The sequence below is a fragment of the Ursus maritimus genome, unplaced genomic scaffold, assembly GCF_017311325.1.
Source record: "Ursus maritimus isolate PB19 unplaced genomic scaffold, ASM1731132v1 scaffold_3, whole genome shotgun sequence".
NCBI lineage: Eukaryota > Metazoa > Chordata > Mammalia > Carnivora > Ursidae > Ursus > Ursus maritimus.
The window spans coordinates 43,017,273-43,043,999 of NW_024425563.1; the positions used below are offsets into that span (position 1 = coordinate 43,017,273).

A 26,727-nucleotide genomic window follows, 5' to 3' on the forward strand; every position below is an offset into this window, starting at 1 on the left:
ACTTCAGATATAAGAAACTATTCTCTAACCCAGTAAAAGACTACAGTGGTAATTGTAAAGTAAAAAAGTAAAAAAGTAAAACTTTTCTTACTTCAGATATAAGAAACTATTCTCTAACCCAGTAAAAGACTACAGTGGTAATTGTAGAAACCACAAAATTTCATTTTTTATACCATTTATACCATTTATACCAAGATTTTATACCATTAATTTCCTTTCCTAAGAAATTGGTAGATTTAAAAAGTAAGACAAGGCAGAAATTAGTGGAACTCAAAAAAAAAAAAAAGTAGGCATAGGAGATGAAATGTTAAGTCAACGTTCCTATTTATTCTATTTAAATCATTATCCATATTCCATCAGGGTACGAAATTACTCTTTTGGTATACAGTTAACTTACTTTTCTTACTTCAGATACAAGAAACTATTCTCTAACCCAGTAAAAGACTACAGTGGTAATTGTAGAAACCACAAAATTTCATTTTTTATACCATTTTATACCATTTATACCAAGATTTTATACCATTAATTTCCTTTCCTAAGAAATTGGTAGATTTAAAAATCACAACAGGTGCCTGGCTGGTTCAGTCAGTAGAGCAAGTGACTTGATCTCAAGGTGGTGAGTTCAAGCCCCATGTTGGGCATAGATCTTAATTAAGAAAAATAGCAAAACTTTAAAAAGTAATCACAACATAGATTTCCTTTTTGGCTTCAAGATGCAGAAAATAGTATATCTGAATGACCTTACTGAAGGTTTCTGAATATCTTTGTTTGTCTTCAACAGGATTAATAAAGATCATTTGTTCAAACAAAGCAAACACACAAAACGTTTTCCCTTTGTACACAGCAGTTGTGTTAATAAAAAGCTTATATATAATTCATTTTCTTAATCTTGGTCTTAAAATCAGCTAAATTAATCTAAACTGCTGTGACAAGCAGGGGAAATGGCATCAATCCCTTGCAAGAGACCCACAAAGTAGAGAGAAGTAGAAGCAATAATCCTATTGCAAGAAGGAATTATGAGGTATTAGTACATGCATCCAACTTCAATTGTAGGCTTGAATTTGCTTTACCATTTGCTGGAAACCTACTGAAGTGTAGGTCACAGGGAAGGATGCTCAAGCAGCACATGACATTCCTGAATGGAATACTTCAAAATTTTTGTCATCTTTTTCTCAGACATATTCACAGGTTCTCACATATATTGTGCTAGTATTAAAACAAACAAAAAAGCTAACATCCTTCCTAAGAAACTGATCAGTCTATATCCCCAAAATCATTTTATGGCATCAGAGGAGCAATCTTGTCCACAAAATAAGACACAGAAAGGGCATTCACGTACCTGATAGTTAATTCCAGACTTGTTTTCTACCAGATGCCTAATCATGTGGGCCCTACTTTACATTTCTAAGAATCCCCTTTCCACAAATTTCCCTTTAAGAACTCCTGCTAGGGTCACAGGGCTGGAACAACAGGGTCAAGAACAGAGGGTGAGAGAAAAGTAACCCCTAGCTTCACTACTACCTCTCATTTGTTTCCCTCCTCCAACTAGTTCCATACCCCAGGCAAAAAGGTAGCTTCACCAGGCAGCTCCACCAACTCCAACAAGCTTCTCTGGATCCCTTCTGTGTTACCCCTAGAGAGAAGCAGGGGTAATGACATCAATCTCTTGCAAGAGACAAGGTAGGCCAGAACAAGTCCTGAAATGATGTGGAGCATTTTTGGCCATTTGTATGTTTTCTCTGGAGAAATGTCTGTTCATGTCTTCTGCCCATTTCTTGGCTGGATTTTTTGGTTTTTGGGTATTGAGTTTGATAAGTTCTTTATAGATCTTGGATACTAGCTCTTTATCTGATATGTCATTTGCAAATATCTTCTCCCATTCCATAGGTTGCCTTTTAGTTTTGCTGTTTCCTTAGCTGTGCAGAAGCTTTTTATCTTGATGAAGTCCCAATAGTTCATTTTTGCTTTTGTTTCCCTTGCCTTTGGAGACGTGTCTAGCAAGAAGTTGCTGAGGCCAAGGGCATTGCTGCCTTTAGGTCTTTCATCCATTTTGAGTGTATCTGTGTATGGTGTAAGAAAATGGTCCAGTTACATCCTTTTACATGTGGCTGTCCAATTTTCCCAGCACCATTTATTGAAGAGACTGTTCTTTTTCCCTTGGATATTCTTTCCTGCTTTGTCGAAGATTAGTTGGCATCAGGGAAATACAAATCAAAACCACAATGAGATACCACATCACACCAGTCAGAATGGCTAAAATTAACAAGACAGGAAACAACAAATATTGTCGAGGATGGGGAGAAAGAGGAATCCTCTTACGCTGTTGGTGGGAATGAAAGTTGGTACAGCCACTCCAGAAAACAGTATGGAGGTTCCTCAAGTTAAAAATAGAGCTACCCTAGGGGCGCCTGGGTGGCACAGCGGTTAAGCGCCTGCCTTCGGCTCAGGGCGTGATCCCGGCGTTATGGGATCGAGCCCCACGTCAGGCTCCTCCGCTATGAGCCTGCTTCTTCCTCTCCCACTCCCCCTGCCTGTGTTCCCTCTCTCGCTGGCTGTCTCTATCTCTGTCAAATAAATAAATAAAATCTTTAAAAAAAAAAAAATAGAGCTACCCTACAACCCAGCAATTGCTCTACTGGGTATTTACCCCAAAGATACAAATATAGTGACCCAAAGGGGCACCCGCACCCCAATGTTCATAGCAGCAATGTCCACAATAGCCAAACTGGAAAGAGCTGAGATATCCATCCACAGATGAATGGATAAAGAAGCTGTGGTATATATATACAATGGAATATTACTCAGCCATCAGAAAGGATGAATACTTACCATTTACATTAACGTGCATGGAACTGGAGGGTATTATGCCGAGCAAAATATGTCAATCAGAGAAAGAATTATCGTATGGTTTCACTTATATGTGGAATATAAGAAACAGAGCAGAAGATCATAGGGAAAGGGTGGGGAAAACTGAATGGGAAGTCATCAGAGAGGGAGACAAACATGAGAGACTCTTAACTATAGGAAAAAAACTGAGGGTTGCTGGAAGGGAGGTGGGTGGGGGGATTGGGTAATTGGGTGATGGGCATTAAGGAGGGCATGTGATGTGATGAGCACTGGGTGTTATACCTAACAGATAAATTATTGAACACTACATCTGAAACTAATGATGTACTATATGTTGGCTAATTGAATTTAAATAATAAAAAAAGAGGAGGAAATGATAGAAGAGGCAGTGAGTGGGATATAGCAGAAAAAGGACAGCAGTGGTAAAAGGAACACTGCCTAACTTCATCTTTACCCTTTTGTCATAGCACTTTTTAAAAAAAAATTGTAGTATAAAACACATAAAATTTATCAATTGGGCCATTTAAAAACGTTCAGTACTATTAACTATAGACACATGGTTGTGTAACAGATCTCTAGAACATTTTCATCTCGCAAAACTGAAACTCAGTACTCAATTAAAAACTCCCCCTCTCTCTCTTCCCCCAACCGTCATAACCACCATTCTACTTTCTAAGAGTTTGACTATCTCATATAAGTAGAATAATGGAAGTCTTTTTGTGACGGGCTTATTTCACTTAGCATAACGTACTCAGGGTCATCAGTGTTGTCGAATACTGCAGAATTTCCTTCTTTTTAAATGCCGAATAGTATTCCATTCGATGTATATACCACAATTTCTTTATTCATTCATCTGTTGATGGACATTTCAGCTGTATCACATTTTGGCTATTATGAATAGTGCTGCAGTGAACATGGAGTGCTGATATTTCTTTAAGTACCTGCTTTCAATTCTTTTGGATATATGCCGGCATTGCTGGATCATATGGTAAATCTATTTTTAATTTTTGAGAAATTTCAATAGTTTTCCATTATAGCTGTACCGATTTACATTTCCAACAACAGTGCACAAGAGTTCCTATTCCTTCACCTCCTCACCAACACTTGTAATTTTTTTTATAATGGTTAGCCTAATGTGTGTGAAGTGGTATCTCACTATAGTTTTGATTTTTATTTTCCTGATGGTTATTGATGTTGAGCATCTTTTCAGTCTTTTGCCCATTTTTTTTTTTAATTGGGTTGTCTTTTTGTTGTTGAGTTGTAGGAGTTCTTTAGGTATTTTGGATAGTAACCCCTATCAAATATATGGTTTGCAAATATTTTCTCACCTTCTGTAAGTGGCCTTTTTACTGTTGGTTGTTTCTTTCGCTGCGCAGCAGTTTGTCACAGCACATATTACTGCTAACGCCTTCTGGGGGCTGTAGTCCAGAGTGGCTGAGGAGGGTGGAAGGCGGAAGACGAAACACTTTTTCTGCTTGGGTCTGGTTGGAATCAGATTTCTACTGTAAGGAGCTGTTGTGAACCTCTCCCTGGTCCTCATTAGCACACAGATAATTGATACCATTCCCTTTGGGGTCCTTGGACAGCTCCTCAGAAGTAGGCTCCGAGGAAGGCCAGCCCCACCTCCCCCTCGACTGCGGGCGCAGACCACACCCCCAAGCCTTTCCCTCGCGCGTGTCATCGCTTGGGGGTGGGGCTTTCCATGAGGCGGGGCTTGTGCAGGAGGGGCGGGGTGGAGGCGGGGCTGCTGCAGATCCGCCGCGGGGCAGGGCGTCCCGGCTTTTCTACTGACCGCAGCAGTCCAGCGACCTCTTCTTTTCCGGCCGGGAGTCGCAGGATACCCCATTCATGGACCGGGCGGCTGTGGCGAGGATGGGCGCGGTGGCGAGCGCTAGTGTGTGCGTTCTGGTGGCGGGGGTGGTGCTGGCCCAGTACATATTCACCTTGAAAAGGAAGACAGGGCGGAAGACCAAGATCATCGAGATGGTGAGTGCAGGGCCCCGCGTCCGGAGCGCTTGATGGGCCTCAGGGCGTTCCATCCGCCCTTACCTTTCCATGCTGGCGCTGCTGGAATGCAAAAGGCACACTGGGGACCCATTCACCCCGCGAGCGGCAACACCGCCGGCGGTGACCTGGTCTGGACCCTCCGTGGTGTCATTCCTCTGTCTTTTGTTGTGTCTTCATTTGAAACAGAAAAGCAGCAAGTAGGTGATTCGGAAACCAGCCACCTCCTGCAGCAAAACCCGTTCCTCAAGAAGTAAACGGAATGTTCTAGGCTGGGTTGCTGCCTAGTTCCTGCAGCCAAACGGTTGTGACTAATCCAATTCCGATAGAGTTGTTTCTGCACCCTGGCTAGAATGAGTTAGATTATGAAAAGGTGTAACTTCTCAGTGGTTGTAAACCCAGTTGGCGTTCAGAATAGTTTATTTTGTATTTGAATGTTATTTCTTGTCTCAAACTGCCAGGAAGTATCTTTGTGTTCGTTTTCCCCCCAAACCTCTTGCATAACAGTATGTTAGAAATTTAAATTTTATTGTAAGAATGTTTCAAGAATCCTATTTAAAGTATATGATAAGCAATATTTGCTTCAAAGTTGGGGATGTTTTTAATTTTGTTTTGGTTTGCTTTTAGTTGTTGTTTTAGTTTAGTTTTTTGGTTTTGTTTTTTAATTAAAACCCACCTATAAAGACAAGTTACTCATCGAGTTGCATTCTAATGTGCTTACTGGAGCATAAGCTCATGTTTACTCCCAGTAATGTGCTACACACATGAACACTTGGGGTCAAATATTTATGAGAAGTAAGTTGACAGTCTACCACCATACTAAATAATATCATTTTAGGTTCATATACTTAGAATACTCAGCCTCAATTATGTTTTCATTGATCAAAGACACGGTCCTCTTGGTTGCTGTTGGCCCCAGGTTGAATACAGAAATATTTCCCCATAACTAATAGTGAAAGAAATGTTAACTCCTGTGTCTCATGCCAGTAATATTTGTAGGTTTTGTTTATTGCTAGATTAAATTATTCTTGGATTATTATTTTTTTCTCCCCTCTGTGGGTACAGCTGCAAATATTTTTATCTCAGAAATTTCATTTTGTTTATGTTGCTGTCTTGCTTAGAGAACTTAAGTGGCTTCCTTTCGCCCCAAACCAAAAATTTCTAATCTTTACTTGGAGGGGGGAAACCAACTAATTGCCGTACCTTCCAATGTGTACTTAAACTGTGGATTAGTCCATTATATCACTTTTCTAAACCAAGTAGAGTTAAAAATCAATTCTTTCATAAAATCCCACAGTGATACCATCCTAAAAACAGTTTGCCATCTTTGTGAAAAATAATGAAGGCCCATCAGGCAGGCCAACTTTACTTATTTGATAGAAATCAGTCAATCTTTACATATACATATGTATACATAATGTTATATTAACACTGATTGTGATATATGTGCAGCCTGCTAGTAGCTTTTAAAAGAAAAAAAGTCCAACAAGCTTTATGTTTTGTTTTGTTTTGTTTTTTAAAGATTTATTTATTTATTTTAGAGAGTGGGGAGGGGTAGAGGGAAAGGGAGAGAGAGTATTAAGTCAACTTCACACTGAGCATGGAGCCCAGATTGGGGCTAAAGCTCATGACCCTGAGATCACAACCTGAGCCAAAACCAAGAGACGGGGCTCAACTGACTGCACCACCCAGGCTCCCGAGCTTTATGTTTTTAACTTGTAATTTTAATAGGCTGCTTCTTCAAATGGGATAAACATTTAATTGGGGATCTGAAGACTTGGGTTCAAATCCTGGTTTTATCTCTTTTAATAACCGTGTGTTAGGGGGCACGTTTTGCCCATTCCCCACCCCCTCCTCCTAACCCCCACCTTAGAGAACCTGTACGAACCTGTGAATGTCCAGTGGACATAGCTTTAAACTGGTCACAAGTAATGGAACCAACAGTAACTACCTAAGCAAGGTGGGCCTGTTCATACTGTCTTGGTAAACAAATGACTTCTGGCGCTGGGCTTAGATTATGCACTGCTTTAAAGTTTTGAATTAAAAGACACAGAAGTGTGGCTGGTGGCCTGTGCATGCTACAGCTGAAATGCCCTGTAGAGCAGCAAGATAAATATACAGAGGAAGCCTGTCAGAAGGCATGGCTTAAGATGTTTAGAGCTCAGAGGCACCTGGGTGGCTCAGTTGGTTGATGACGGACTCTTGGTTTCCGCTCAGGTCATGATCTCGGCCGTAGAATTGAGCCCCTCAGCAAGCTCGTGCTTAGTGGGAGTCTGCTTGAGAATCTCTCCCTCTGCCCCCCCACCCCTCTTATGTGCTCCCCTCTCTCAAATCAATCAATAAATCTTTTTTTAAAAAAAGATGTTTAGAACTCAGAGATAAGCCATTTTTCATAGTCAGTCTACTGCATTATTAAATTTTTATTTTAGAACAATTTTAAACTAACAACATAATTAAGCAAATAAGTAGAGTCCCAACCAGTTTCTCTAATTACTAACATTTCATGTTAGTATGGTATGGTACATTTGTTGAAATTAATGAACAAATATTCATACATTTTTAAATTTCCCTTTGTTCATATTTCCTTTGTTTTTACCTAATGTCCTTCTCTGTCCTAGAGTTCCATCCAGAATACCACATACATTTAGTCATCATGTGTCCTTATCTCATCTTGGCTGTGAGTTTCTCAGATTTTTCTTGTTTGTTGTATCTGTGATACCGTAAGAAATATATATTTGGTGTTTGTCCCAGGTTCCTGCCATACAGCTCCTAAAATACTTGGACTCTGGGAAGTGTTAATAGTGTCTTTTGTATGCTAATGAGATGGACTGGTAGTTGGGGGCCCCAGGATGGCTTCAAGAGGGGAGCTGGTTGCCATAAAGATTAAAGCATGATAAGAGGATTAGGACTTTCAGCATGTCCCCCCCCCCTTTCTTTGAACAAGTGTTGGAGTTTAAGCTGATCACCTGGTCAATAATTTATTTGATCAATCTTATCTACATAACAGACCTCTGTAAAGACCTCTAAAGGAGAGCTTCCAGATTTGTGAATACCTTGAGGTGTGGATGGAGTGGTGTGTTCTAGAGAGGATGTGGAAGCTCTCCACACCTTCTTCTATATCTTGCCCTATGCTTCTCTTCCATTTGGCTGTTCTGAATTGTATTCTTTATATGAAACCTGTCATAGTAAGTAAAGCACTCTCCGGAGTTTTGTGTTCTTCTTAGCAATTATGGAACCTGAGGAGGGGGTTGTGGGAATCCTCAAATTTACAACTGGTCCATCAGAAGTATGGGTGACAACCTGGGACTTTTGACTGGCATTGGAAGTGGGAAGACTTGTGGACTGAGTCCTTACCTCAGGGAATCAGACACTAACTTTAGATAGTGTCAGAATTGTATTGAATTATACAAAGAGTTGGAGCATGATTGGTGTGAGGTGTGAGAAATGTGTTAAATGTAAAACATTTGGTAATATCTGGCTCATAGTAACCGCTTATTGAATAGTAGTTGTAATTATTATACCAAAACACAGACTATCAGCCACTCTCATATTTTTCCTTATGAACACTGGTAGGGCATAGTTTTTAACCACTGGTATTATTTCTCTCAACTTTCTCTCTCCTAAGCCTTCATTGTAAAAATTACTGTAATTAGGGGCGCCTGGGTGGCTCAGTTGGTTAAGCATCTGCCTTCAGCTCAGGGCATGATCCCGGGGTCCTGGGATTGAGCCCCGCATTGGGCTCCCTGCTTAGCGGGGAGTCTACTTCTCCTTCTGCCTGCTGCTCCCCTGCTTGTGCTCTCTCTCTCCCTCTATCAAATAAATAAATAAATAAAATCTTTAAAAAAAAAAACAAAAAAAACACCTACTCTAATTATCCCCAGTAAGGATGGCTTGCAGTTTTTGTAAACTAGACCAAAAAGATCAAGATTGCCAAACGTGTATAGAAGTTATACACATACTGTAGAATTTTGCACAAGTGAAATTAGTATTTGGGATAAATTGTATTTGGGAATGAATTTCCCCAACCTCTCTTAGATTCTCGCAAGTTTCAAGTCCCTCTTCATTGCCATTGACCACCAATTATCACTTGCTATTCAGTTTAACTCACCATTCTAATCAAATACGCCTGCTCAGATGGGACTTGTTCCCTCTGTGGCCTTTTTAGTTACTCTTAGTAAAAAAGATTCTGGAGCAAAGCTTGAGCATTTATTGCTAGTTTCCTTCTCGGCAGAGAAACCCACTTCAACACAAAATTTAGGCTTTGAAGAATGAGGTTCTGAGGGAGGGAAATGTAATCATATATATAGTCTTTCATACAAGTTTCTTATATTGAATGATAATGACAACTTTAGTGTTTTTTTACTTGGTTGATTTTTATTCATGGGCATTGCTTCCATATTTTATTCTATTCAGACAGCATTTATCTACTTTCAAATTAATTTAGCTTAAATATAAAAGCATTAACAATACAGATCTTCCTTGATTTACGATGGGGTTATGTCCCTATAAACCCATCATTAAGTTGAAAATACGGTAAGTCTGTAATGCATTTAATACACCTACCAAACATCATAACTTAGCCTAGCCTCCCTTAAATGTGCTCAGAACACTTACATTAGCTTACAGTTGAGCAAAATCATCTAACAAAAGCCTATTTTATGGGGCGCCTGGGTGGCACAGCGGTTAAGCGTCTGCCTTCGGCTCAGGGCGTGATCCCGGCAGTATGGGATCGAGCCCCACATCAGGCTCCTCCGCTATGAGCCTGCTTCTTCCTCTCCCACTCCCCCTGCTTGTGTTCCCTCTCTCGCTGGCTGTCTCTATCTCTGTCGAATAAATAAATAAAAAAATCTTAAAAAAAAAAAAAAAGCCTATTTTATAATGAAGTGTTGAATATCTAATGTAATTTATTGACTGCTGTACCGAAAGTGAAAAACAGAATAGTTGTATGGTACAGAATGGTTGTCAGCGTAATGGTTGTTTATCCTCATGATTGGGTGGTTGATTGGGTGCTAAGGCCGGTGCCAGTGCCCAGCATCAGAAGAGAATATTGTACCATACATTGCTAGCTCAGCAAAAGATCAAAATTCGAAGTATAGTTTCTATTAAATGCATGTCACTTTCTCAGTGTCGTAAAGTCAGAGAATTACAAGTCAAACCATCATAAGTTAGGGAACATCTAATAAAATCGTAGGGAAATAGTAGGAACTATAATTTTTCCTCATGAAAGAAAAACCCAGTGCTTGAAACTAAAGAAAGCTAAGTGTTAGTGATTAAAAAAAACAGCAATGTACAAATTTAAGTACTAAATGTGGCTTATATAGAGAATTAGAAAATGTATGTGATCAACCATCTGGGCCTTAGGACAGCACCAATGAAACGCCTTTCTATTTTCTGGATACAAGATGCAGTCACTTTTAAAAGGGAAATTATTTTAAAGTAAAAACATTTTAAATATGTGTATATGTGTGTTTATGCACACATATGCTATTTATAAGAATTTGTTTTATTCTTTCTGGATTTTATTAGGAGAAACTTTGCAAGGTTTTTTAAATTTATCTTTTTTTTTTTTTTTTAAAGATTTTATCTATTTATTCGACAGAGAGAGACAGCCAGCGAGAGAGGGAACACAAGCAGGGGGAGTGGGAGAGGAAGAAGCAGGCTCATAGCGGAGGAGCCTGATGTGGGGCTCGATCCCGCAACGCCAGGATCACGCCCTGAGCCGAAGGCAGACGCTTAACCGCTGTGCCACCCAGGCGCCCCTAAATTTATCTTTTAAATTTATGAATGAACACTAGCTTTCCTGTCCTACAGTTATTAGCCATAGAACCTCTTTCCTGCTCCACGAATCTGTTTTCCCCACTGTTTCTCTTTAATCATCATTCTTGTTAGATAGGTTAGCCAGAAGTGTGGGTTTTATTTGTTTTTATTAAATTTTGTGTTTGGCTGTCCAAATCTACATTGGTCTCCTTAGTACAGTATCTTAGAATTTCATGTTCAGTTGTATTAATTCCAGAAACTAATCCAGAAAATTTATTGTCTTTTAGGACAGAAAATATAATGCCCTTAATATATTGATAACAAGTCAACCAACTTTTCCAGTTATCAAAATCCCATAGGTTTAATTTGTGCTTTGAAGTTGTTTTAGAAAGCAGACAATATATTTTATTTTTTAATCCAAGGTATTAAAAGGTTGAAAACTGACTTTTAAATTTAAGTCCCATCTATGTATGTCACTCTTCTGTTGCTGTTCAATTAAGTTGAAAATAGACCTTTTCCTGGGGAGTTTAAAAACTTAAATAAATTATGTTCTTGGAAGAGGATGACTTCCTTTAGTTATTAGACTATTTAGTGAATAGAGCTGGCTGTGGAAAACAAACCTTTCTAGCCTCACATATAGAACTGGAATTACAATCTTTAAGCTAGAGAAAGATTAAAGGTCTTATTATGAAAAATGGAGTTAAACTTGATTTCTGTGATCTCTTCTAAAGCTATGACTAGTAGGTGGAGTCCACGTGATGCAAGGGATATAAATAGAACACAACTTTATTTTTCTTTCTTGTGGCCCCTTTCAAATTTATTCATTGGTGGTATTCTTTCTTGCCGCTGGTGAAAATTCTGGTAGGCCTGTAACTTTTTGCTCACTCTCAGACTGTAAAAGACAGTCTTTTAAAATCACAAGCAGTCAATCTCATTTCTGTAAATATCAGTGTCTAATCATGTATTATGCATGATTTTGATGTTAATTCTGTGGTGAGACTTCTAGATGAACATTACTAGTACCCACCAATATTTTTAGCTCTTCTCCCCTTCTTGTATTTGGGCAAGCTTTGCTACTCTGGCCAATAGACTGTCTGGAGATGGTATGGCCACTTCTGGGCCATGTAGTTATGAAAAGGGACACAGCTGTCCATAGTCTTTTCTGCTGCTGGAGCAAACCCTGAAGCATCATGATGACAAAACAGCCTGGAATACTGAGCCAATACATGGAGGACAGCTGCCCTGGAGAGTCATCTGAACACACATTGGACTTTGTGTGAATGAAAAATAAGCTTTTTTTGTGTTAAGGAACTGAGATTTTTGTGTTGTTACTGCCCCATAACTTATCCTGACTAACACAAACTTCTTCCCTACCCCAAAGCTATGGCTTACTGCAGGTGGCTCCTCTCCTCCCTAGTTAGTGGTGGCCAGTGATCTGGGATGAGAGAGCATCTCTTTCCCTACTGCTGCTCTTTCCTCCACCAGCCATTGCTTCAGATTTTGGGGTTAATAGGGTAGGAGGAAGGGTTTATTTTACTGAGGAAGTAAAGAAATGAGAGGATTTGTTTTTTAAGGTTTATTTATTTTAGAGAGAGAAAGCACGAGTGTGAGGCAGAGAAGCAGAGGGAGAAGGAGAGAGAGAATCTCAAGCAGACTCCCCACTGAGCGTGGAGCCCCACATAGGGCTCAGTCCCAGGACCCTGAAATCATGACTTGAGCCGAAACCAAGAGTCAGACCAACTGAGCCACCCAGGCACCCCTTTTCTTTTCTTTTTCTTTTTTTCTTTCTTTCTTTTTTTTTTTTTTAAGATTTATTTATTTGAGAGAGAGAGAGTGAGTAAGAGAGAGAACACAAGCAGGGGAAGCAGGAGAGGCAGAGGAAGAAGCAGACTCCCCACTGAGCAAGGAGCCCGAGGTGGGGCTCAATCCCTGGACCCTGGGATCATGACTGGAGCTAAAGGCAGACACTTAACCGACTGAGCCACCCAGGTGCCCCAGGCACCCCTTTTCTTTTTAAGATTTATTTATTTGGGAGATAGAGAATATGAGCTTGTGGGGGGAGGGGCAAAGGGAAGGGGGGAGAGAGAGAGTCTTAAGCAGACTCCTCACTGAGTGAGGAGCCCTGTGAGGGGCTAAATCTCAAGACCCCAAGATCACAACCTGAGCCAAAACCGAGTCGGGTGCTTAACTGACTGTGCCACCTAGGTGCCCCCAAATGAGAGTTCTTATTTGACTGGTTAGGTTTGTACTCCCTGGGCCTGCAAGACATTTAAAGTTGACTTTCTCTTCTTTCACTGTAGCCCCATAATATGGGCAATTATTTTTTTGGCACCCCACTCCACCTCATCCTGATTTTTTTGGAGTGATCCACTCCAAACAGGCTCTTGCCTTTGAAGTCCCTCCCTCTCAGGTGGCTCTTGTGGGCTGGACAGAAATAGGTTTCTGGCTGGTTCCCTCCTATGTGGGAACATTCACTTATTCCTGGCTCTGGCAGACTCTAGGAGTACAGGCCATTACAACAAAGCCACTTTTTAAAAATTTCAACTTTATGGAGTTATAACTGGCAAAATTCCAAAATATTTAAAGTGTACATTGTGACTGGATGTACTTATACACTGTGAAAGGATTCTCCCATCTAGTTAATTAATACACCCATCACCTTACATATTTAACTTTGTGTGTTTGTGAGAACACTTAAGAACATTTAGGTTCTACTCTCAGCAAACTTCAATTATACAATACAGTGTTCTCAACTATAAAAAAGATGGAACACTTCATGAATTTGCATGTCATCCTTGTACAGGAGTCATGCTAATCTCCTCACTGTTCCAGTGCTAGTGTATGTGCTGCCGGTGGAGCATAGCAGAGCCACTCTGTCCCACTGAATATCCTTTGTAGCTTGTATCAGGCTTCAGTCTTCCACAGAAAACACATTTCACGTTCTCTGGGTGACCCCATGAAAGGCCCTTCTTGCTTGGTGAGAAGGTAGTGCCCCACTGTACCCATTCCCTTGGAGGCAGAGGGCATAGCAACAACTCTTCCAGACACCCTCTTCACTCTTTTCACCCTCTGTATTCTTTAAGTGTGTAAGGAAGGGCCCGGGAGTCATGAAGCCAGTTCTCTCTTTTTCTTCCCTCACCTTAGTAGGATACCCATCCCTGGATTGAACTGAAACAGGAAGATTCCTAATTTAACATCTCTTACATAAGTTTAACATTCTGTGAATTTTTTTTTTAGATGTTAATCATTGTTATGAACTGAATTGTGACCCCTCAAAAGTTCTTTTAGCTGGACTGAGAATCAATTAAGAAATCAATTGATAGATTAACAGGAGAAAATCAAATTTAATAGCATACATATGGTAATCCACACACACTTGGAAATTCCAAAGACAGAGAAAATGAGGTCTCTGTCATTCTGAACTAAGGAGAAGAGAGTAGGGGTGTGAGACTTGAGAGGAAAGGAATGCAGTTCATAGGACAGTAAAAAGAGTAGATGTTTGCCCAGCCATATAGTTTGGTCACTCAGGTAAAATGTATCTCTCCTTATTCTGGGAAAGACCCCCACTTTAGAGTTCTTCTAAGTAGTTAAAGGATGGGCAAAAGTTTCTCTGGGGCCCACAGGGTCTTCATTGTCTTCAGTTCAAAATAATCTTCATGCCAGAGTGGCCCATCTTGGGGCAGCCTGCCCGCAGCCCCTACATGCTTTTGAATGATAAGCAAGCATTCCCTTCTCTTGAGTCTCAGCCTGTGTGTTCTGTGTCCTCCGTGGCTGGTCCAGCCCTCCTGTAGGCGATATGACCTCCATCTAGTGTTCAAGATAGACACTGGCTTCACTCTCGCTAGAAGCTCCCCAACCAGTTAAAATTACCATTTTTTTAAAAGATTTTATTTATTTGAGAAAGAGAGAGAGTGAGGGGAGGGGCAGAAGGAAAGGGAGAGGAAGAAGCCAACTCCCCGCTGAACAGGGAGCCCAGCGTGGGGCTTGATCCCAGGACTCTGGGATCATGACCCCAGCTGAAGGCAGATGCTTAACTGACTGAACCACCCAGGTGCCCCCATTTCTAATTTAAACACATCTCAGCTTTTTATGGCTTCCTTGTAAACACCACAATTACTCCTTACAAGCTGGTGCTGTTTTTGAAACTGGAGTGAGTTTCCTTTCTGGAGATAACTTCTAACAAAAACCCCTTCCTTTCTTCTATTTTAAGATAACATCAGATGTTCTCTGGGTACTATACTGAGTAAGTGGAAAGCCCACTATTGAGTCTATATTTAGAAAAAGGAGGGGGCGGGGAAGCAAGATTTAAATACAACTGCTTAAGTGGCTCAATGCTATTACACAGGCTTTTAAAAATATTTCTGTATCCCAACTTTAATTTATATCAGCACTCAGATTTATGACCTTTGAGGACCTGTTTTTAATTCATTTGTTTTGTAGAGCATATTCCCCGAACTCCTGTGGCATTTCCTGATGATTTTTCATAAAGTAGTAGTTTATACACTGTCTTGTATTGTTTACTGTTATGTGTGTTCTTTAAGGGTCGAGATTGGTACATATTTCATTGTCTTTTATTTTTAAGATTTTTATTTATTTGAGAGAGAGAGCATGCACATGGTGGGGGGGTGGCAGAGGAAGAAGCAGGCTCCCTGCCAAGCAGGGAGCCAGTCACAGGGCTGGATCCCAGGACCCTAGGATCATGACCTGAGCCTAAGGCAGACACTTAACCTACTGAGCCACCCAGGCGCACCCTTTGTCTTTTTTATTAGTTGCACCAAGGAGAGACAGAGACCCAAAATCAGTGTCTTTAATAAACAATAAACATTTTGTTTTTCTAATATAAAGAGATGTCCAAAAAATAGGCAGTTGCTGGTATTAATTAGGGAGTACAAGGATATCAAGACAGAGGTCTTTGAAATTCTCTTGGCTTTTCTCATGGTCACAAAATGGCTGTTGCAGTCCTGGCCAACATGTCCATCTTCCAGGGAGGAGGATAATCAATTCAGTAAAGCAGAACTTTCTCCTCACATGTCATTGGAGAGAACAGTGTCATATAGCCACCCTAACTGTGAAGCTAAGGAATTTTTTTGGCTGAGCAACTGGCCACCCTCCAACAAAACTGAGATTCTATTAGTAGGAAAGAAAGGGAGGAATTAGGTAATAAGCGGTCTACCATGCTATACCACAGTCCTATTCCTTTTCCCTATAATTTGCCTTTCAGTAAATTCATTTAATATTTGATCAAATAAAAGCACATATATATAATCTGGTATTACTGGTGGTCAGTTGGCTGGTAGAAAAATAGAGCATTCCAACTGTTACAAGTCCTTGGCAACACAGCAGTACAGAATACAGCTCGGAATAGCTTTGCCCTTCTGCCCACCAAAATAAATTCATTCACACCTGAAATACCTAGGTCTTCATTAGTTCTTGAGACATCACCACTGCCTTCATACATGCGTGAGATTTAGAGGCTAGTCTCACAATTATGTGTCACAACTAGCTTAAAAGCTAGAGTCCTAATGATGTGAAATGTTGGGATTCAAAGAGAACGGTCAAGAAAGAATTCTTAACGGGCGCCTGGATGGCTCAGTTGTTTAAGCAGGTGCCTTCGGGTCAGGTCATGATCTCAGGGTCCTGGGATTGAGACACACATCGGGCTCTCTGCTCAGCGGGGAGTCTTCTTCTCCCTCTCCCTCTGAACTCTCCCTCGCTGCTCACGCGCTCTCTCTCTAATAAATTAATTTTTAAAAAATATATTTTTAGGGCACCTGGGTGGCTCAGTCAGTTATGCATCTGCCTTCGACTCAGGTCATGAGGTCCTGGGATTGAGTCCCACATCGGGCTCCCTGCTCAGCGAGGAGCCTGCTTCTCCCTCTCCTCCCCCCTCTTGCTCTCTGTTACTGTCTCTGCTCTCTCTCAAATAAATAATAAATAAAGTCTTTGAAAAAAAATTTTTTTAAGAATTCTTGAGGCATCTTCAATGCAAAAAGGGTGACTTTATTAAAGTACAGGGACAGAACCCATGGGCAAAAAGAGCTGCACTGGGATTGTGAGGAGTGACTGATTATATACTTTGAAATTGGAAGGGTGTTAGGGATAGCATAAGTGTCTAAGGAGTTTGGAAGCAAGGTTTCCAGGACCTTGAGGGAGTAGCTGTTGTTAGGAAAAGGTCATTTACTACTGTCTTAGTAAAACCTTGGTCATGAGACCCTTCAGATGTATATCAGTAGGCCATATGCTTACAGGATGATGGCTAACATATATTTTGGGGGGATAGGGATAGAGTTAAAGGAAGTTTCCAAAAGGATTTTCATATATTAGACTTTCAGGATCCTGAAGGTTGGGCTAATGACAATCTAAGGTTGCCTTTTGCCTTTAGCAAAGAATTAACATTGAAGTAGTTGAGTTCCCAGAAGAAGATCACCCTGCCTGTCCCAAGTATTTGTCAATGGGCTGTAAGTTATAAGGAAGTTTATTTTTTTTTTCTTTTGCTTTGCTTGGTTCTCCACATCATTAACAGTACTTTCACAATGAATGAATATAAATGTGAGAGAGATCTCAAGGAAAGGCTATGTGAAATTCAAAGGAATAGGAGATTACACTGGGTAATGTTTGATGGCTGTGATGTTTGAAGGATAACAATCATGATTGGTCAGTCTAAATAAAATATATTGTAAAATAAGGGGAATATATTAAACTCTTAGCATTGGCAAAGAATATGTTCAAGGTCATCTTGAATCCCCAAATTTGCAGGTATGGAGATATTTGTACCAGACATATGACTTTTTCTTTGCAAATCACATTTGTCATGTTTCCTGTATATTATCCTCATTCAAGTTTAATTGTATTTTCTGTTTTTATGGTAGCCAGAGTACTTCCTGAAACAGGTGGAGTTTTCACAAATTTTTTTCTTAAGTTTTTTGTTGTGAATTCATTTACGCAACAGATGGAGCTACCCCTGAACCAGATACTATAATATTTTTTGTTTGTTTGTTTTTGTTTTTAAGTAAGCTCTAGGCCCAGCGTGGGGCTTGAACTCAAGACTCTGAGGTCAAGAGTCACATGCTCTACTGACTAAGCCAGCCAGGGGCCCAATACTCTAGTATTTTTAATTTATCCAGGAAGACTCTTTTCTAGGTAAAAATCATCACATGCTTAGATCCTTTTACTTTAAGCCCTCTAGGTGATTCCAATGAATGCTAAAGTTTGAGAACCATAGAAGAATTCAGATTCTTGTCCAGCAAAATTACAAAGTTTACAAAATTTGCTTTAAAAAAAAATCCAGTTTAATTGCTCACAAATAGTCAAAATTGGGGGCTGCCAAACACTGTGGAGAGAGAAATCTGAATGATGAGGATATAGAAAAATGGGCACTTTTGTTTACTCTGTTGAAGGCGGTATACACTTCGGTTAAATAAATCATAGTGCATTGGTTACACTGTGGTGCATTTGTATAACAAAACATTGTGCAGTAGGGGCGCCTGGGTGGCTCAGTCAGTTAAGTGTCTGACTTCAGCTCAGATCATGATTGATGTAGGAAAGACATCAGGGTTCCAAGCGGATGGCCAAGAAAGAATTCTTGAGACATCTTTCGTGCACAATGGTTGTTTTATTGAAGCACAGGGACAGGACCCATGTGCAGAAAGAACTGCACTGGGATTGTGAGGAGTGAGTGACTGTATACTTTCAAGTTGGAAGGGCGTCAGGAATAGCGTAAGTCTCTAAGGAATTTTGGAAGCAAGGTTTCCAGGACCTTGAGGGGCTAGCTATTGTTGGGAAAAGGTCATTTATTACTGTCTAATAAAACCTGAGTCATGAGACCCTTCGGATATATATTAGTGGGTCATATGCTTGGGGGATGATTGCCAACACATATCTTGGGGGATAGAGATAAAGGAAGTTTCTAAAGGAATTTTTATATGTTAAAATAGACTACAGAATCCTGGGGGTCGGGCTAAGATTGCCTTTGCCCTTAGCAAGGTATTAACATCAAGGCAGCTGAGTCCCTACAGGAATGTCACTCTGCCTGTTTTAAGGACCTGTCATCGGGCTGTAGGTAGTAAGGAAATTTAATAATTTTTCTTCTGCCTTTGTTTCCCACGTCAGTGATCTCAGGATCCCCGGATTGAGCACTGCCTCAGGCTCCCCACTCAGTGGAGAGTCTGCTTGTCCCTCTCCCTCTGCCCCTTCCCCCGCTCGTGCTCACATGCATGCTCTCTCAAATAAATAAATTAAATCTTTTATAAATACATGCATACAAGAAAGTAAATCTAAAATTACCATTTTAAAAAGTTCAAAGGATGGTTAACTAGGGAGAGAAAGCACGCTGTAGAACAGTTGTGGATCCAAGAGAGATACACATGTATGTGCTCGTATGTCATTGGAAATTCTTGAAAAACTCCACTAGAAGCTCTTTGTAGTTGCTACTAGTAATGGTGGAACTTGGGAGGATGACACTGGGGAAGGATATTTGTACTTTTTTATCCTTTAATGTTCCGCACTGTTTGAAATACCATGAGCATGTGTATTTTCTTAAAAAACAGTTAATTAAAAGCAACATTTTTAAAAGTGTGTTGGGACCACATTGTAGAAACATCTGTATTATTATTAGTGAGGTGTTTGGAATTAACTTGCTAAAGAGCCTTTGAGAGTACTATATTCATTTTTAAAAAGTGGTAAGATCCGGAATGCATTTTAGTTGCTTAATCTGGTAGCTGAAGTACACTAAATTAGCATAACTAGAATCAAGAGGCGAGGAGTGTGAGGAAGAAATAATTTTCCCTTTACCTTTCTAAGTTCTGTGCTGGGGACCCTATAACAAAAGAGAATTAACAAGAAAAAAACAAGTTTTATTAACACATACATGAGAGATGCCTTGGAAAAAGTGAGTAACTCTCTTAGGTGGTTTAAAATTATACCATCTACAGCTATAAACAAACAGAAGGGCATGGAAGAGGCCTGTTGTTGGGTGGGAGGAGGAAAAAGATGGTAAACCTGAATGAGAGCTGGTAATGCAGATTTAAGTGCTTTCTCTGAATTGATTTGAGTTTGTGGTGCTTTCTTCATTTTTTTCTTCCTTCTCTTTTGGTACAGAGATGGAGGCACACATAGAAATGGAGATTTCCTTTATAAATGTAAATTTCCCTTGCGAAAGGGAACTTCCACTCTTTTGAGGGCTTCTCCTGTGTCTACTGTTTCTCTGAAATAATCAGCTCAAAATAATCCTCATGCCAAAGAGGCATATGTTGGGGTAGCATTCTGTCACTGGAGGAGCAGGACTTGAAGCAGGACTTGAAATAAGCCTGGATTAAAGAGAATGAAGCCCTAGACTGCTGTGGGAGTTGGGGAAAGAGGATAGGACATTGATGGATCGCAGAGGTGAAATCTGTAGGATTTGGAAGGGAAAAGGATTTATAACCCCAGAATAAGCCATCTTCTTTTTTCTTTAGCTAGAGATGGTACTTAAGATGATAGCTTGACCCATTTCAGGGAGTGACTCCATTTTCCTGGGTATCTCCCATGTATTCAGGAGGGATGCATGTTATTAAATTTGTTTGTTTTTTTCCTATTAATTTGCCTTTATTGTAGGAGGGTTTCAGTCAAAAACTAGAAGGGTAGAGGAGAAATTAATTTTACTCCCCCACAGATTTTATAATTTTTGCAAAGTGTCTTAGATTATCCTTAATTCATCATAGCAGTTTGGATGTTCCCTACAGTGTATGTTAAATCATTTCCATAGATTTCTCTTCTGTTTGCTTTTAAAGTAATTCAGACATCACATTTAGAGTTGCTGAAGTAAGCCGATAAAGAATCTTAAATCCCATTTTAACACTTATTCTCTTTTAAATTAGGGGTTGTAATTTATCTCTTCAGTACAGTAACTTGTTTGAAATCTAACGTCATAAACCTTACGTGGGGTTCCTCCCCCTGCTTTAAAAACAACAGTCAGGGAAATCTATATGATTCCATTTTTGTGTCAGCAGGTGGCAGACTTCTCTCTGCTCTGGCTCGGTGCTAGCTTTCTCAATTACCTATCTTGTTTATGCATTTTTATATTTACTCTCACTGTTGCTTCAACCTGAGGGGAGCAGAATTTGTCACCCCACAGTGTGCCACTTTGGTATGTGGATTATTGTGAGCTGAAGGCAATCAAGACCCAGAGCGGTCTGGAAGAGCTTTTTACCTCCCTTTTACCTCCCTAAAAGAACTTAGAATAGGAAGAGAGAGATTACTCTTTTATCTGAGAGACTTACCTGCATGAAGGCAAACATTGCTCTTCTCATTTCCCTGGAATTGCCTTCCTCCCCTTTGTAGCCCCAAGCCTCTCCTCCTTTTTCCTTAGCTCAGGATGTTTTATAAGCCTCAATTGCCGGACTGCCTTTGGGCCTAGTATTTTGTGGGTTCCCATATGTGTGAAATTAAGGATTTCTTTTCTTTTAATCTGTCTTTTTATTATGGGATGGATGGCCTCAGCAAAGAACATAGAAGGGTACAGGGAAAATTATTTTTCCTCCCCTAAAACCATTAATCTATAAAATTTAATCTATAAAATTTAAACCAAAATTTAAACCTTTCACAGTCTTCTGTTGTTACAGATTTAAATGCCATGGTCTCTTTTTTCCACATGTGTTATCTTCCTCATTTTTCAAGATGCTAATAGATTACAGCATTGTTTATTTGGTTGATTGGAAGGTTGCTTAATTTGTTTGGCAAGTTCCTGCTTGTGAGTGGGTGGAAGTAGATAGTCACATGTGGGTTGCCACAAGATCCTTCCTGTCCCCACTTTATCTCTGAAGCCTTGTCATGGCACAGCCCTCTCATTTATTTTACCTCAAATGCCCCACTCAGGGCCTGGGTTCAGAACACCATCATCCCCCCCCCCCCAAAAATCGTTATCTTCTTATACAGTCTTCTCCCAAACTCTCTAGTTTATCTAGATTTCTCTGTCACAGTGTTCTAAGGGAATAAGACACTTGATCAATTTTGATGGAGAGAGGAAGAGTTTGAGAACCTAAGCATTACAGCATAGTGAAATGTTACAAAATAAAAACCCATTGAAGCACATTAAGAAAATGGGGAAAAAGAAAACAGGGGGCTACACTGGGACTAAAACTAGAAAACAATTAGAAACTGATTGCCATTTGGGGTGGTTGGGCACTTGCCCTATTAACTGTTAACCAGGGGAAAGGAACTAAAATCTTGGGGTGTCTACTTATGGCCAAATTCACTGTGCATGACCTTATTTAATCCTTAAAAACCCAGTCCAGTTGGTAAATTGTCATAATTTTTATTAATTTGCTTAGGATCTAGCTTAGTAAGTAGCAGAGCCAGCACTCAGTCCAACTTTAGCTCTCTCTGAAGCTTTTAAGGAAAGCATGCTTCTCAGTTGGGAACAACAATTGCTTTAATGAAGTGTTACTGTGTTGCTGATCTTTAAAAATTTTATCTCTTGAGGCCCCTGGGTGGCTCAGTTTGTTAAGTCTGCCTTTGGCACAGGTCATGATCCTGGAGTCCCAGGATCGAGCCCCAGAGCCAGTGCTCCCCGCTCAGTGGGGAGTCTGCTTCTCCCCCTGCCCCTCCCCACTTTCATGCTCTCTCTCTCACTCTCTCAAATAAAATTTAAAAACCTTTAAAAAAATAAATAAAAATTTAAAAAATAAAAATTTTATCTCTTTCCAAGCTAATTAAATATTTTGTTCTATTTCATTTTTTGTGCACAACTATGTACCATATACGTGTATGTATGTGTATATATATAATATGATGTATATAGAGAGAGATATCCATGTGTATGTATATGGTTTTGTCACAAAGCCCTAGTTTTGGTAGGATGGGGAAATCTATTTCGTGTTCCATAACTATCCAGTTACTCTGTGCTTTGTAAGTATTGTGGCTTATATAGTAAAGATAAAGTAACTTCTTTCATAAGTTACATAATTGATGGTTTGAACTCTAGACTATCTTGTCAGGGAATGAAGTTATACAATATATAATGTTTTGAGAGTTTACTAGTTGGTGAATCCTTGCTTCTGACTCAGCCCTGCCACATTCTGATGGTTTAACCTTGGACAATTTCTAAGTCTCAATTTCCTGTTCTCTATAATGGAGAAGATTCACCCAAAAAATCTTCTGCCCCCTTGTTTCTTTCAGGTTATTATATTAGGAATATGTTCTGTCTTTGTGTTTGTATTTTTTATTTCACTTAGTGTTTTAAATAATTATATTTTAGGGAGAATTCCAACAGTATATTCCAAGTATCTATGTGGGTTGTTAAGATTAAAAAAAGAGATGATATGCATACAGTCTCAAACTGTTTACCACATAGTATTCAGTAAATGTTAATTCTCTTTTCTTCTACTTTCTTGAAACAAACCTATTCTTTTCCCAATTTTCTTTTATTTTTTAAATTTATTTATTTTTATTTAAATTCAGTTAACATATAATGTATTATTGCTTTCAGAGGTAGAGGTCAGTGATTCATCAGTCTTATATAACACCCAGTGCTCATTACATCAAGTGCCCTCCTTAATGCCCATCACCCAGTTACCCCATCCCCCACCCCTCCCCTCCAGCAACCCTGTTTGTTTCCTATACTTAAGAGTCTCTTATGGTTTGTCTCCTCTCTGATTTCATCTTGTTTTATTTTTTCCTCTCTTCCCCTATGATCCTCTGTTTTGTTTCTTAAATTCCACATATCAGCGAGATCATATGATAATTGTCTTTCTCTGATTGACATATTTCGCTTAGCATGACACCCTCTATCTGGTTCCATCCACATTGTTGCAAATGGCAATATTTTATTTTTTTGATAGCTGAGTAATATTCCATTGAATATATATACCACATCTTCTTTATCCATTCATCTGTCGACGGACATCTGGGCTCTTTCCATAGTTTGGCTATTGTGGACATTGCTGCTAGAAACAGTGGGGTGCAGGTGCCCCTCCAGATCACACTACATTTGCATCTTTGGGGTAAATACCCAGTAATGCAATTACTCGGTCATAGTTTAGCTTTATTTTCAACGTTTTGAGGAACCTCCATACTGTTTTCCAGACCAACTTTCTTTTGTACATGATGTTCTAAGAGATTCAGATTAAGTAGTGATTTAACAATTGTCTCTAAACAATATTCTCTTTGAGCTCTCAGGTTTGGAGATCAAAGAAGAATGTCTAGTTAGAGCATCATACATCCTTAAAGTTAAAAAGATTGGGAATGGAGAGATATCCAGCATTATCCCAAATGTTGAGTAATAGTTTTGTCCTTTTTTTTTAAAGATTTTATTTATTTATATGACAGAGTGAGAGCATGAGCAGAGGGAGAGGGAGAAACAGACTCCCCGCTGAGCCCAGAGCCCAACATAGGGCTCCACCCCAGGACCCTGATATCATAACCCCAGCCAAAGTCATACTTAATCAACTAAGCCACCCAGGCGCCCCTGAGTAATTGTTTTTAACCGGAGTACCTAGCACTCTGGGGCCTAATCCCTGCCTGCCTGCTATCATAATTTGTAGATGGTTAAATTGACCTGAGTAACATAATTACAAACTTGGCATATATAATTATATTATTTTCAGTTACTGAAATTTAATTTTGCTATAGTCATATGGGAAACATGGTTTTTTGTAAAGGATAAAGCTTCTATATACATTTGATTCATTTTTTAATCCCCTCAAATACACTTAAAACGAGCACAGATCAATCATATGATTCAGTATGGATTTTTTAAAAAATTTATCCATGGGGTTCATGCATGTGGATTTCCAGTCATTTGACTCAGTTTTAGGGAAGTTTTGATAATTAAAGACTCAGGACTACCTGTATTAAGATACAACTTTTTGGGGGCGCCTCGGTAGCGCGGTCGTGAAGCATCTGCCTTCTGCTCAGGGCGCGAGCCCAGCATTCTGGGATCGAGCCCTGCATCAGGCTCCTCCGCTGGGAGCCTGCTTCTTCCTCTCCCACTCCCCCTGCTTGTGTTCCCTCTCTTGCTGGCTGTCTCTATGTCAAATAAATAAAATCTTAAAAAAAAAAAAAATACAACTTTTTGGAAATAATTTCTCCCTTTTTATTTACCTATTTTAAGTTTCTTTTTTCCCTTGATTATTTTTTGTTTCTGATATAATACATGCTGATATAAAAATTACTAAATCTAGATAAACAGAAAGATGTGATCTGCAATTTTCACCACCTAAAAAATCATATTTTAGTAAGTGTACTCCATTGTTTTTCTATGCATGTAACTGGAAACTCCCTAATTAATACCAGCAACTGCCTATTTTTTGGACATCTCTTTATATTAGAAAAACAAAATGTTTATTGTTTATTAAAGACACTGATTTTGGGTCTCTGTCTCTCCTTGGTGCAACTAATAAAAAAGACAAAGGGGGGGCGCCTGGGTGGCTCAGTAGGTTAAGTGTCTGCCTTAGGCTCAGGTCATGATCCCAGGGTCCTGGGATCCAGACCTGTGACTGGCTCCCTGCTTGGCAGGGAGCCTGCTTCTCCCTCTGCCACCCCCCCCCCACCATGTGCATGCTCTCTCTCCCAAATAAATAAAAATCTTAAAAATAAAAGACAATGAAATATGTACCAATCTCGACCCTTAAAGAATGTGTTTCCAGATTACCTTCTGAAAAGGTTGTACCAATTTACATTTCCACAAGCAGTATATACAAGGACCTAGCTCCCTGTTTTCCTGGGAATAGGTATATTTTTTTTTCTTATTTTTGCCAAATGATAGTTGTTTTTTTTAAGTATTCATTACTTTTGAACTTGAACTTTTAAAAATAATTGGCTATTTATTTTCTTCTTTTCTGAATTGTCTAAGTTCTTTTTCTTGATTTGCAAGGGCTTTTATAAAATGTTCTTAACTGTAGAAATATGTTAGAAATGTATTTTTCCAAGGTTTTTTATTTTCACTTTCATGTTCGAGTAGTCTATGTATGATCCTCCTTTCAAATCTTTAAATGGCTGCTATTTCTGCTGTTTCATTTTAGCTAAGTATAGCTGAAATACAGTGTTATATTAGGTTCAGGTATACAACATAGTGATTCAACAATTCTACATGTTACTCGCCGTGGTAAGTTCAGTCACCATCTGTCACCATATGAAGTTATTACAATCTTATTGACTATATTCCCTGTGCTCTACTTTTCATCTCCGTGATTTTATTTTATAACTGGAAGTTTGTACTTCTTAATCCCCTTTATCTTTTTAGCCCATTTCCCCACCCACCTAAATGGCTTCTTTAAACATGTACTAATACTTTATAATGTTTTACAGAGCTTAATTTGTATATGACTCCTCATTTACACATTATGACTTCACTCGATATCCAGAGTGGGAGGAGAATATAGCATATTGTTTAAATAGTTCGTGTAGCTTACTCATTAGTTTATCCTCCCAGACAAAGAATGAGGAAGGCTACTCCAGAAAATGTCGTAAGGTGGAATTTTGCCTCAACAGATAATTTTCATTTTACCTTCATAAACATGACTTAACATATGCCATGTCCATTTCGTCAAAAGATATAGTAGCATTATATACCCTTCTGCTTTCTTGTATTTTGGTACATGTAACCTTTTAAAAATATTATTTGTTTCCTTCTGTGTATAATATAGATTTATTACAGAAAATTTAGAAAATACCAGAGCATGAAGAAGAAAATAGAGTCACCTGTGACCCTTTTATTCCTCTCTGATGACTGTTAATTGATTTTTATAATATATTTGATTCAGCCGTGTTCAGTGTTTATCTGTACTATTGAATTTAGTTTGTTACTGGTTTATTACTTAGGAATTTTATATCTATATTCATAAGTGGACTTAGGTTATGTTTCCTCTTTTTGTACTATTTTTGACAGGCTTTGTTTCAGGATTTTATACTAGTTAGTTTCATAACTGTAATTGGATAGTTTAAACTCTTTTATTGTGCTGTTAAACAGTTTATCTAGCATGGGGCCATCTGTTCTTTAAAAGTTTGAAAGAGTTCACCAGCATGACACCTGACCATAAAAAGCACTTTGAAGGCCATTCTCTGATAAACCTATTTTTATAAGTTCTCTTCTGATGAGCACACATTCTGTCGTTGGACATAATATATGTTACGAAGACTTTGCAC

The 26,727-nt window shown here is 39.2% G+C and overlaps 1 protein-coding gene and 1 non-coding gene across 5 annotated transcripts in view; one reads left to right on the forward strand and one right to left on the reverse strand.

The window, feature by feature from the left end:
- Positions 1 to 4,581: 4,581 nt before the first annotated feature.
- Positions 4,582 to 26,727, forward strand: part of NT5C3A (5'-nucleotidase, cytosolic IIIA) — a 48,198-nt gene continuing 26,052 nt past the window's right edge. Inside the window, exon 1 of one of the 4 annotated variants that reach the window (XM_008686471.2) lies at positions 4,582 to 4,833. In XM_008686471.2, coding sequence (XP_008684693.1) covers positions 4,696 to 4,833 — 138 coding nt within the window. In that variant the 5' untranslated portion in view covers positions 4,582 to 4,695. Of the gene's footprint in view, positions 4,834 to 7,507; positions 7,529 to 26,727 lie in introns of those variants that run through there. The other 3 variants (XM_008686473.2, XM_040644117.1, XM_008686474.2) reach the window with 3 other exon arrangements.
- Positions 13,367 to 13,469, reverse strand: LOC121105992. Its single transcript, XR_005838720.1, has one exon. It is a non-coding gene; the product is annotated as a U6 spliceosomal RNA (small nuclear RNA).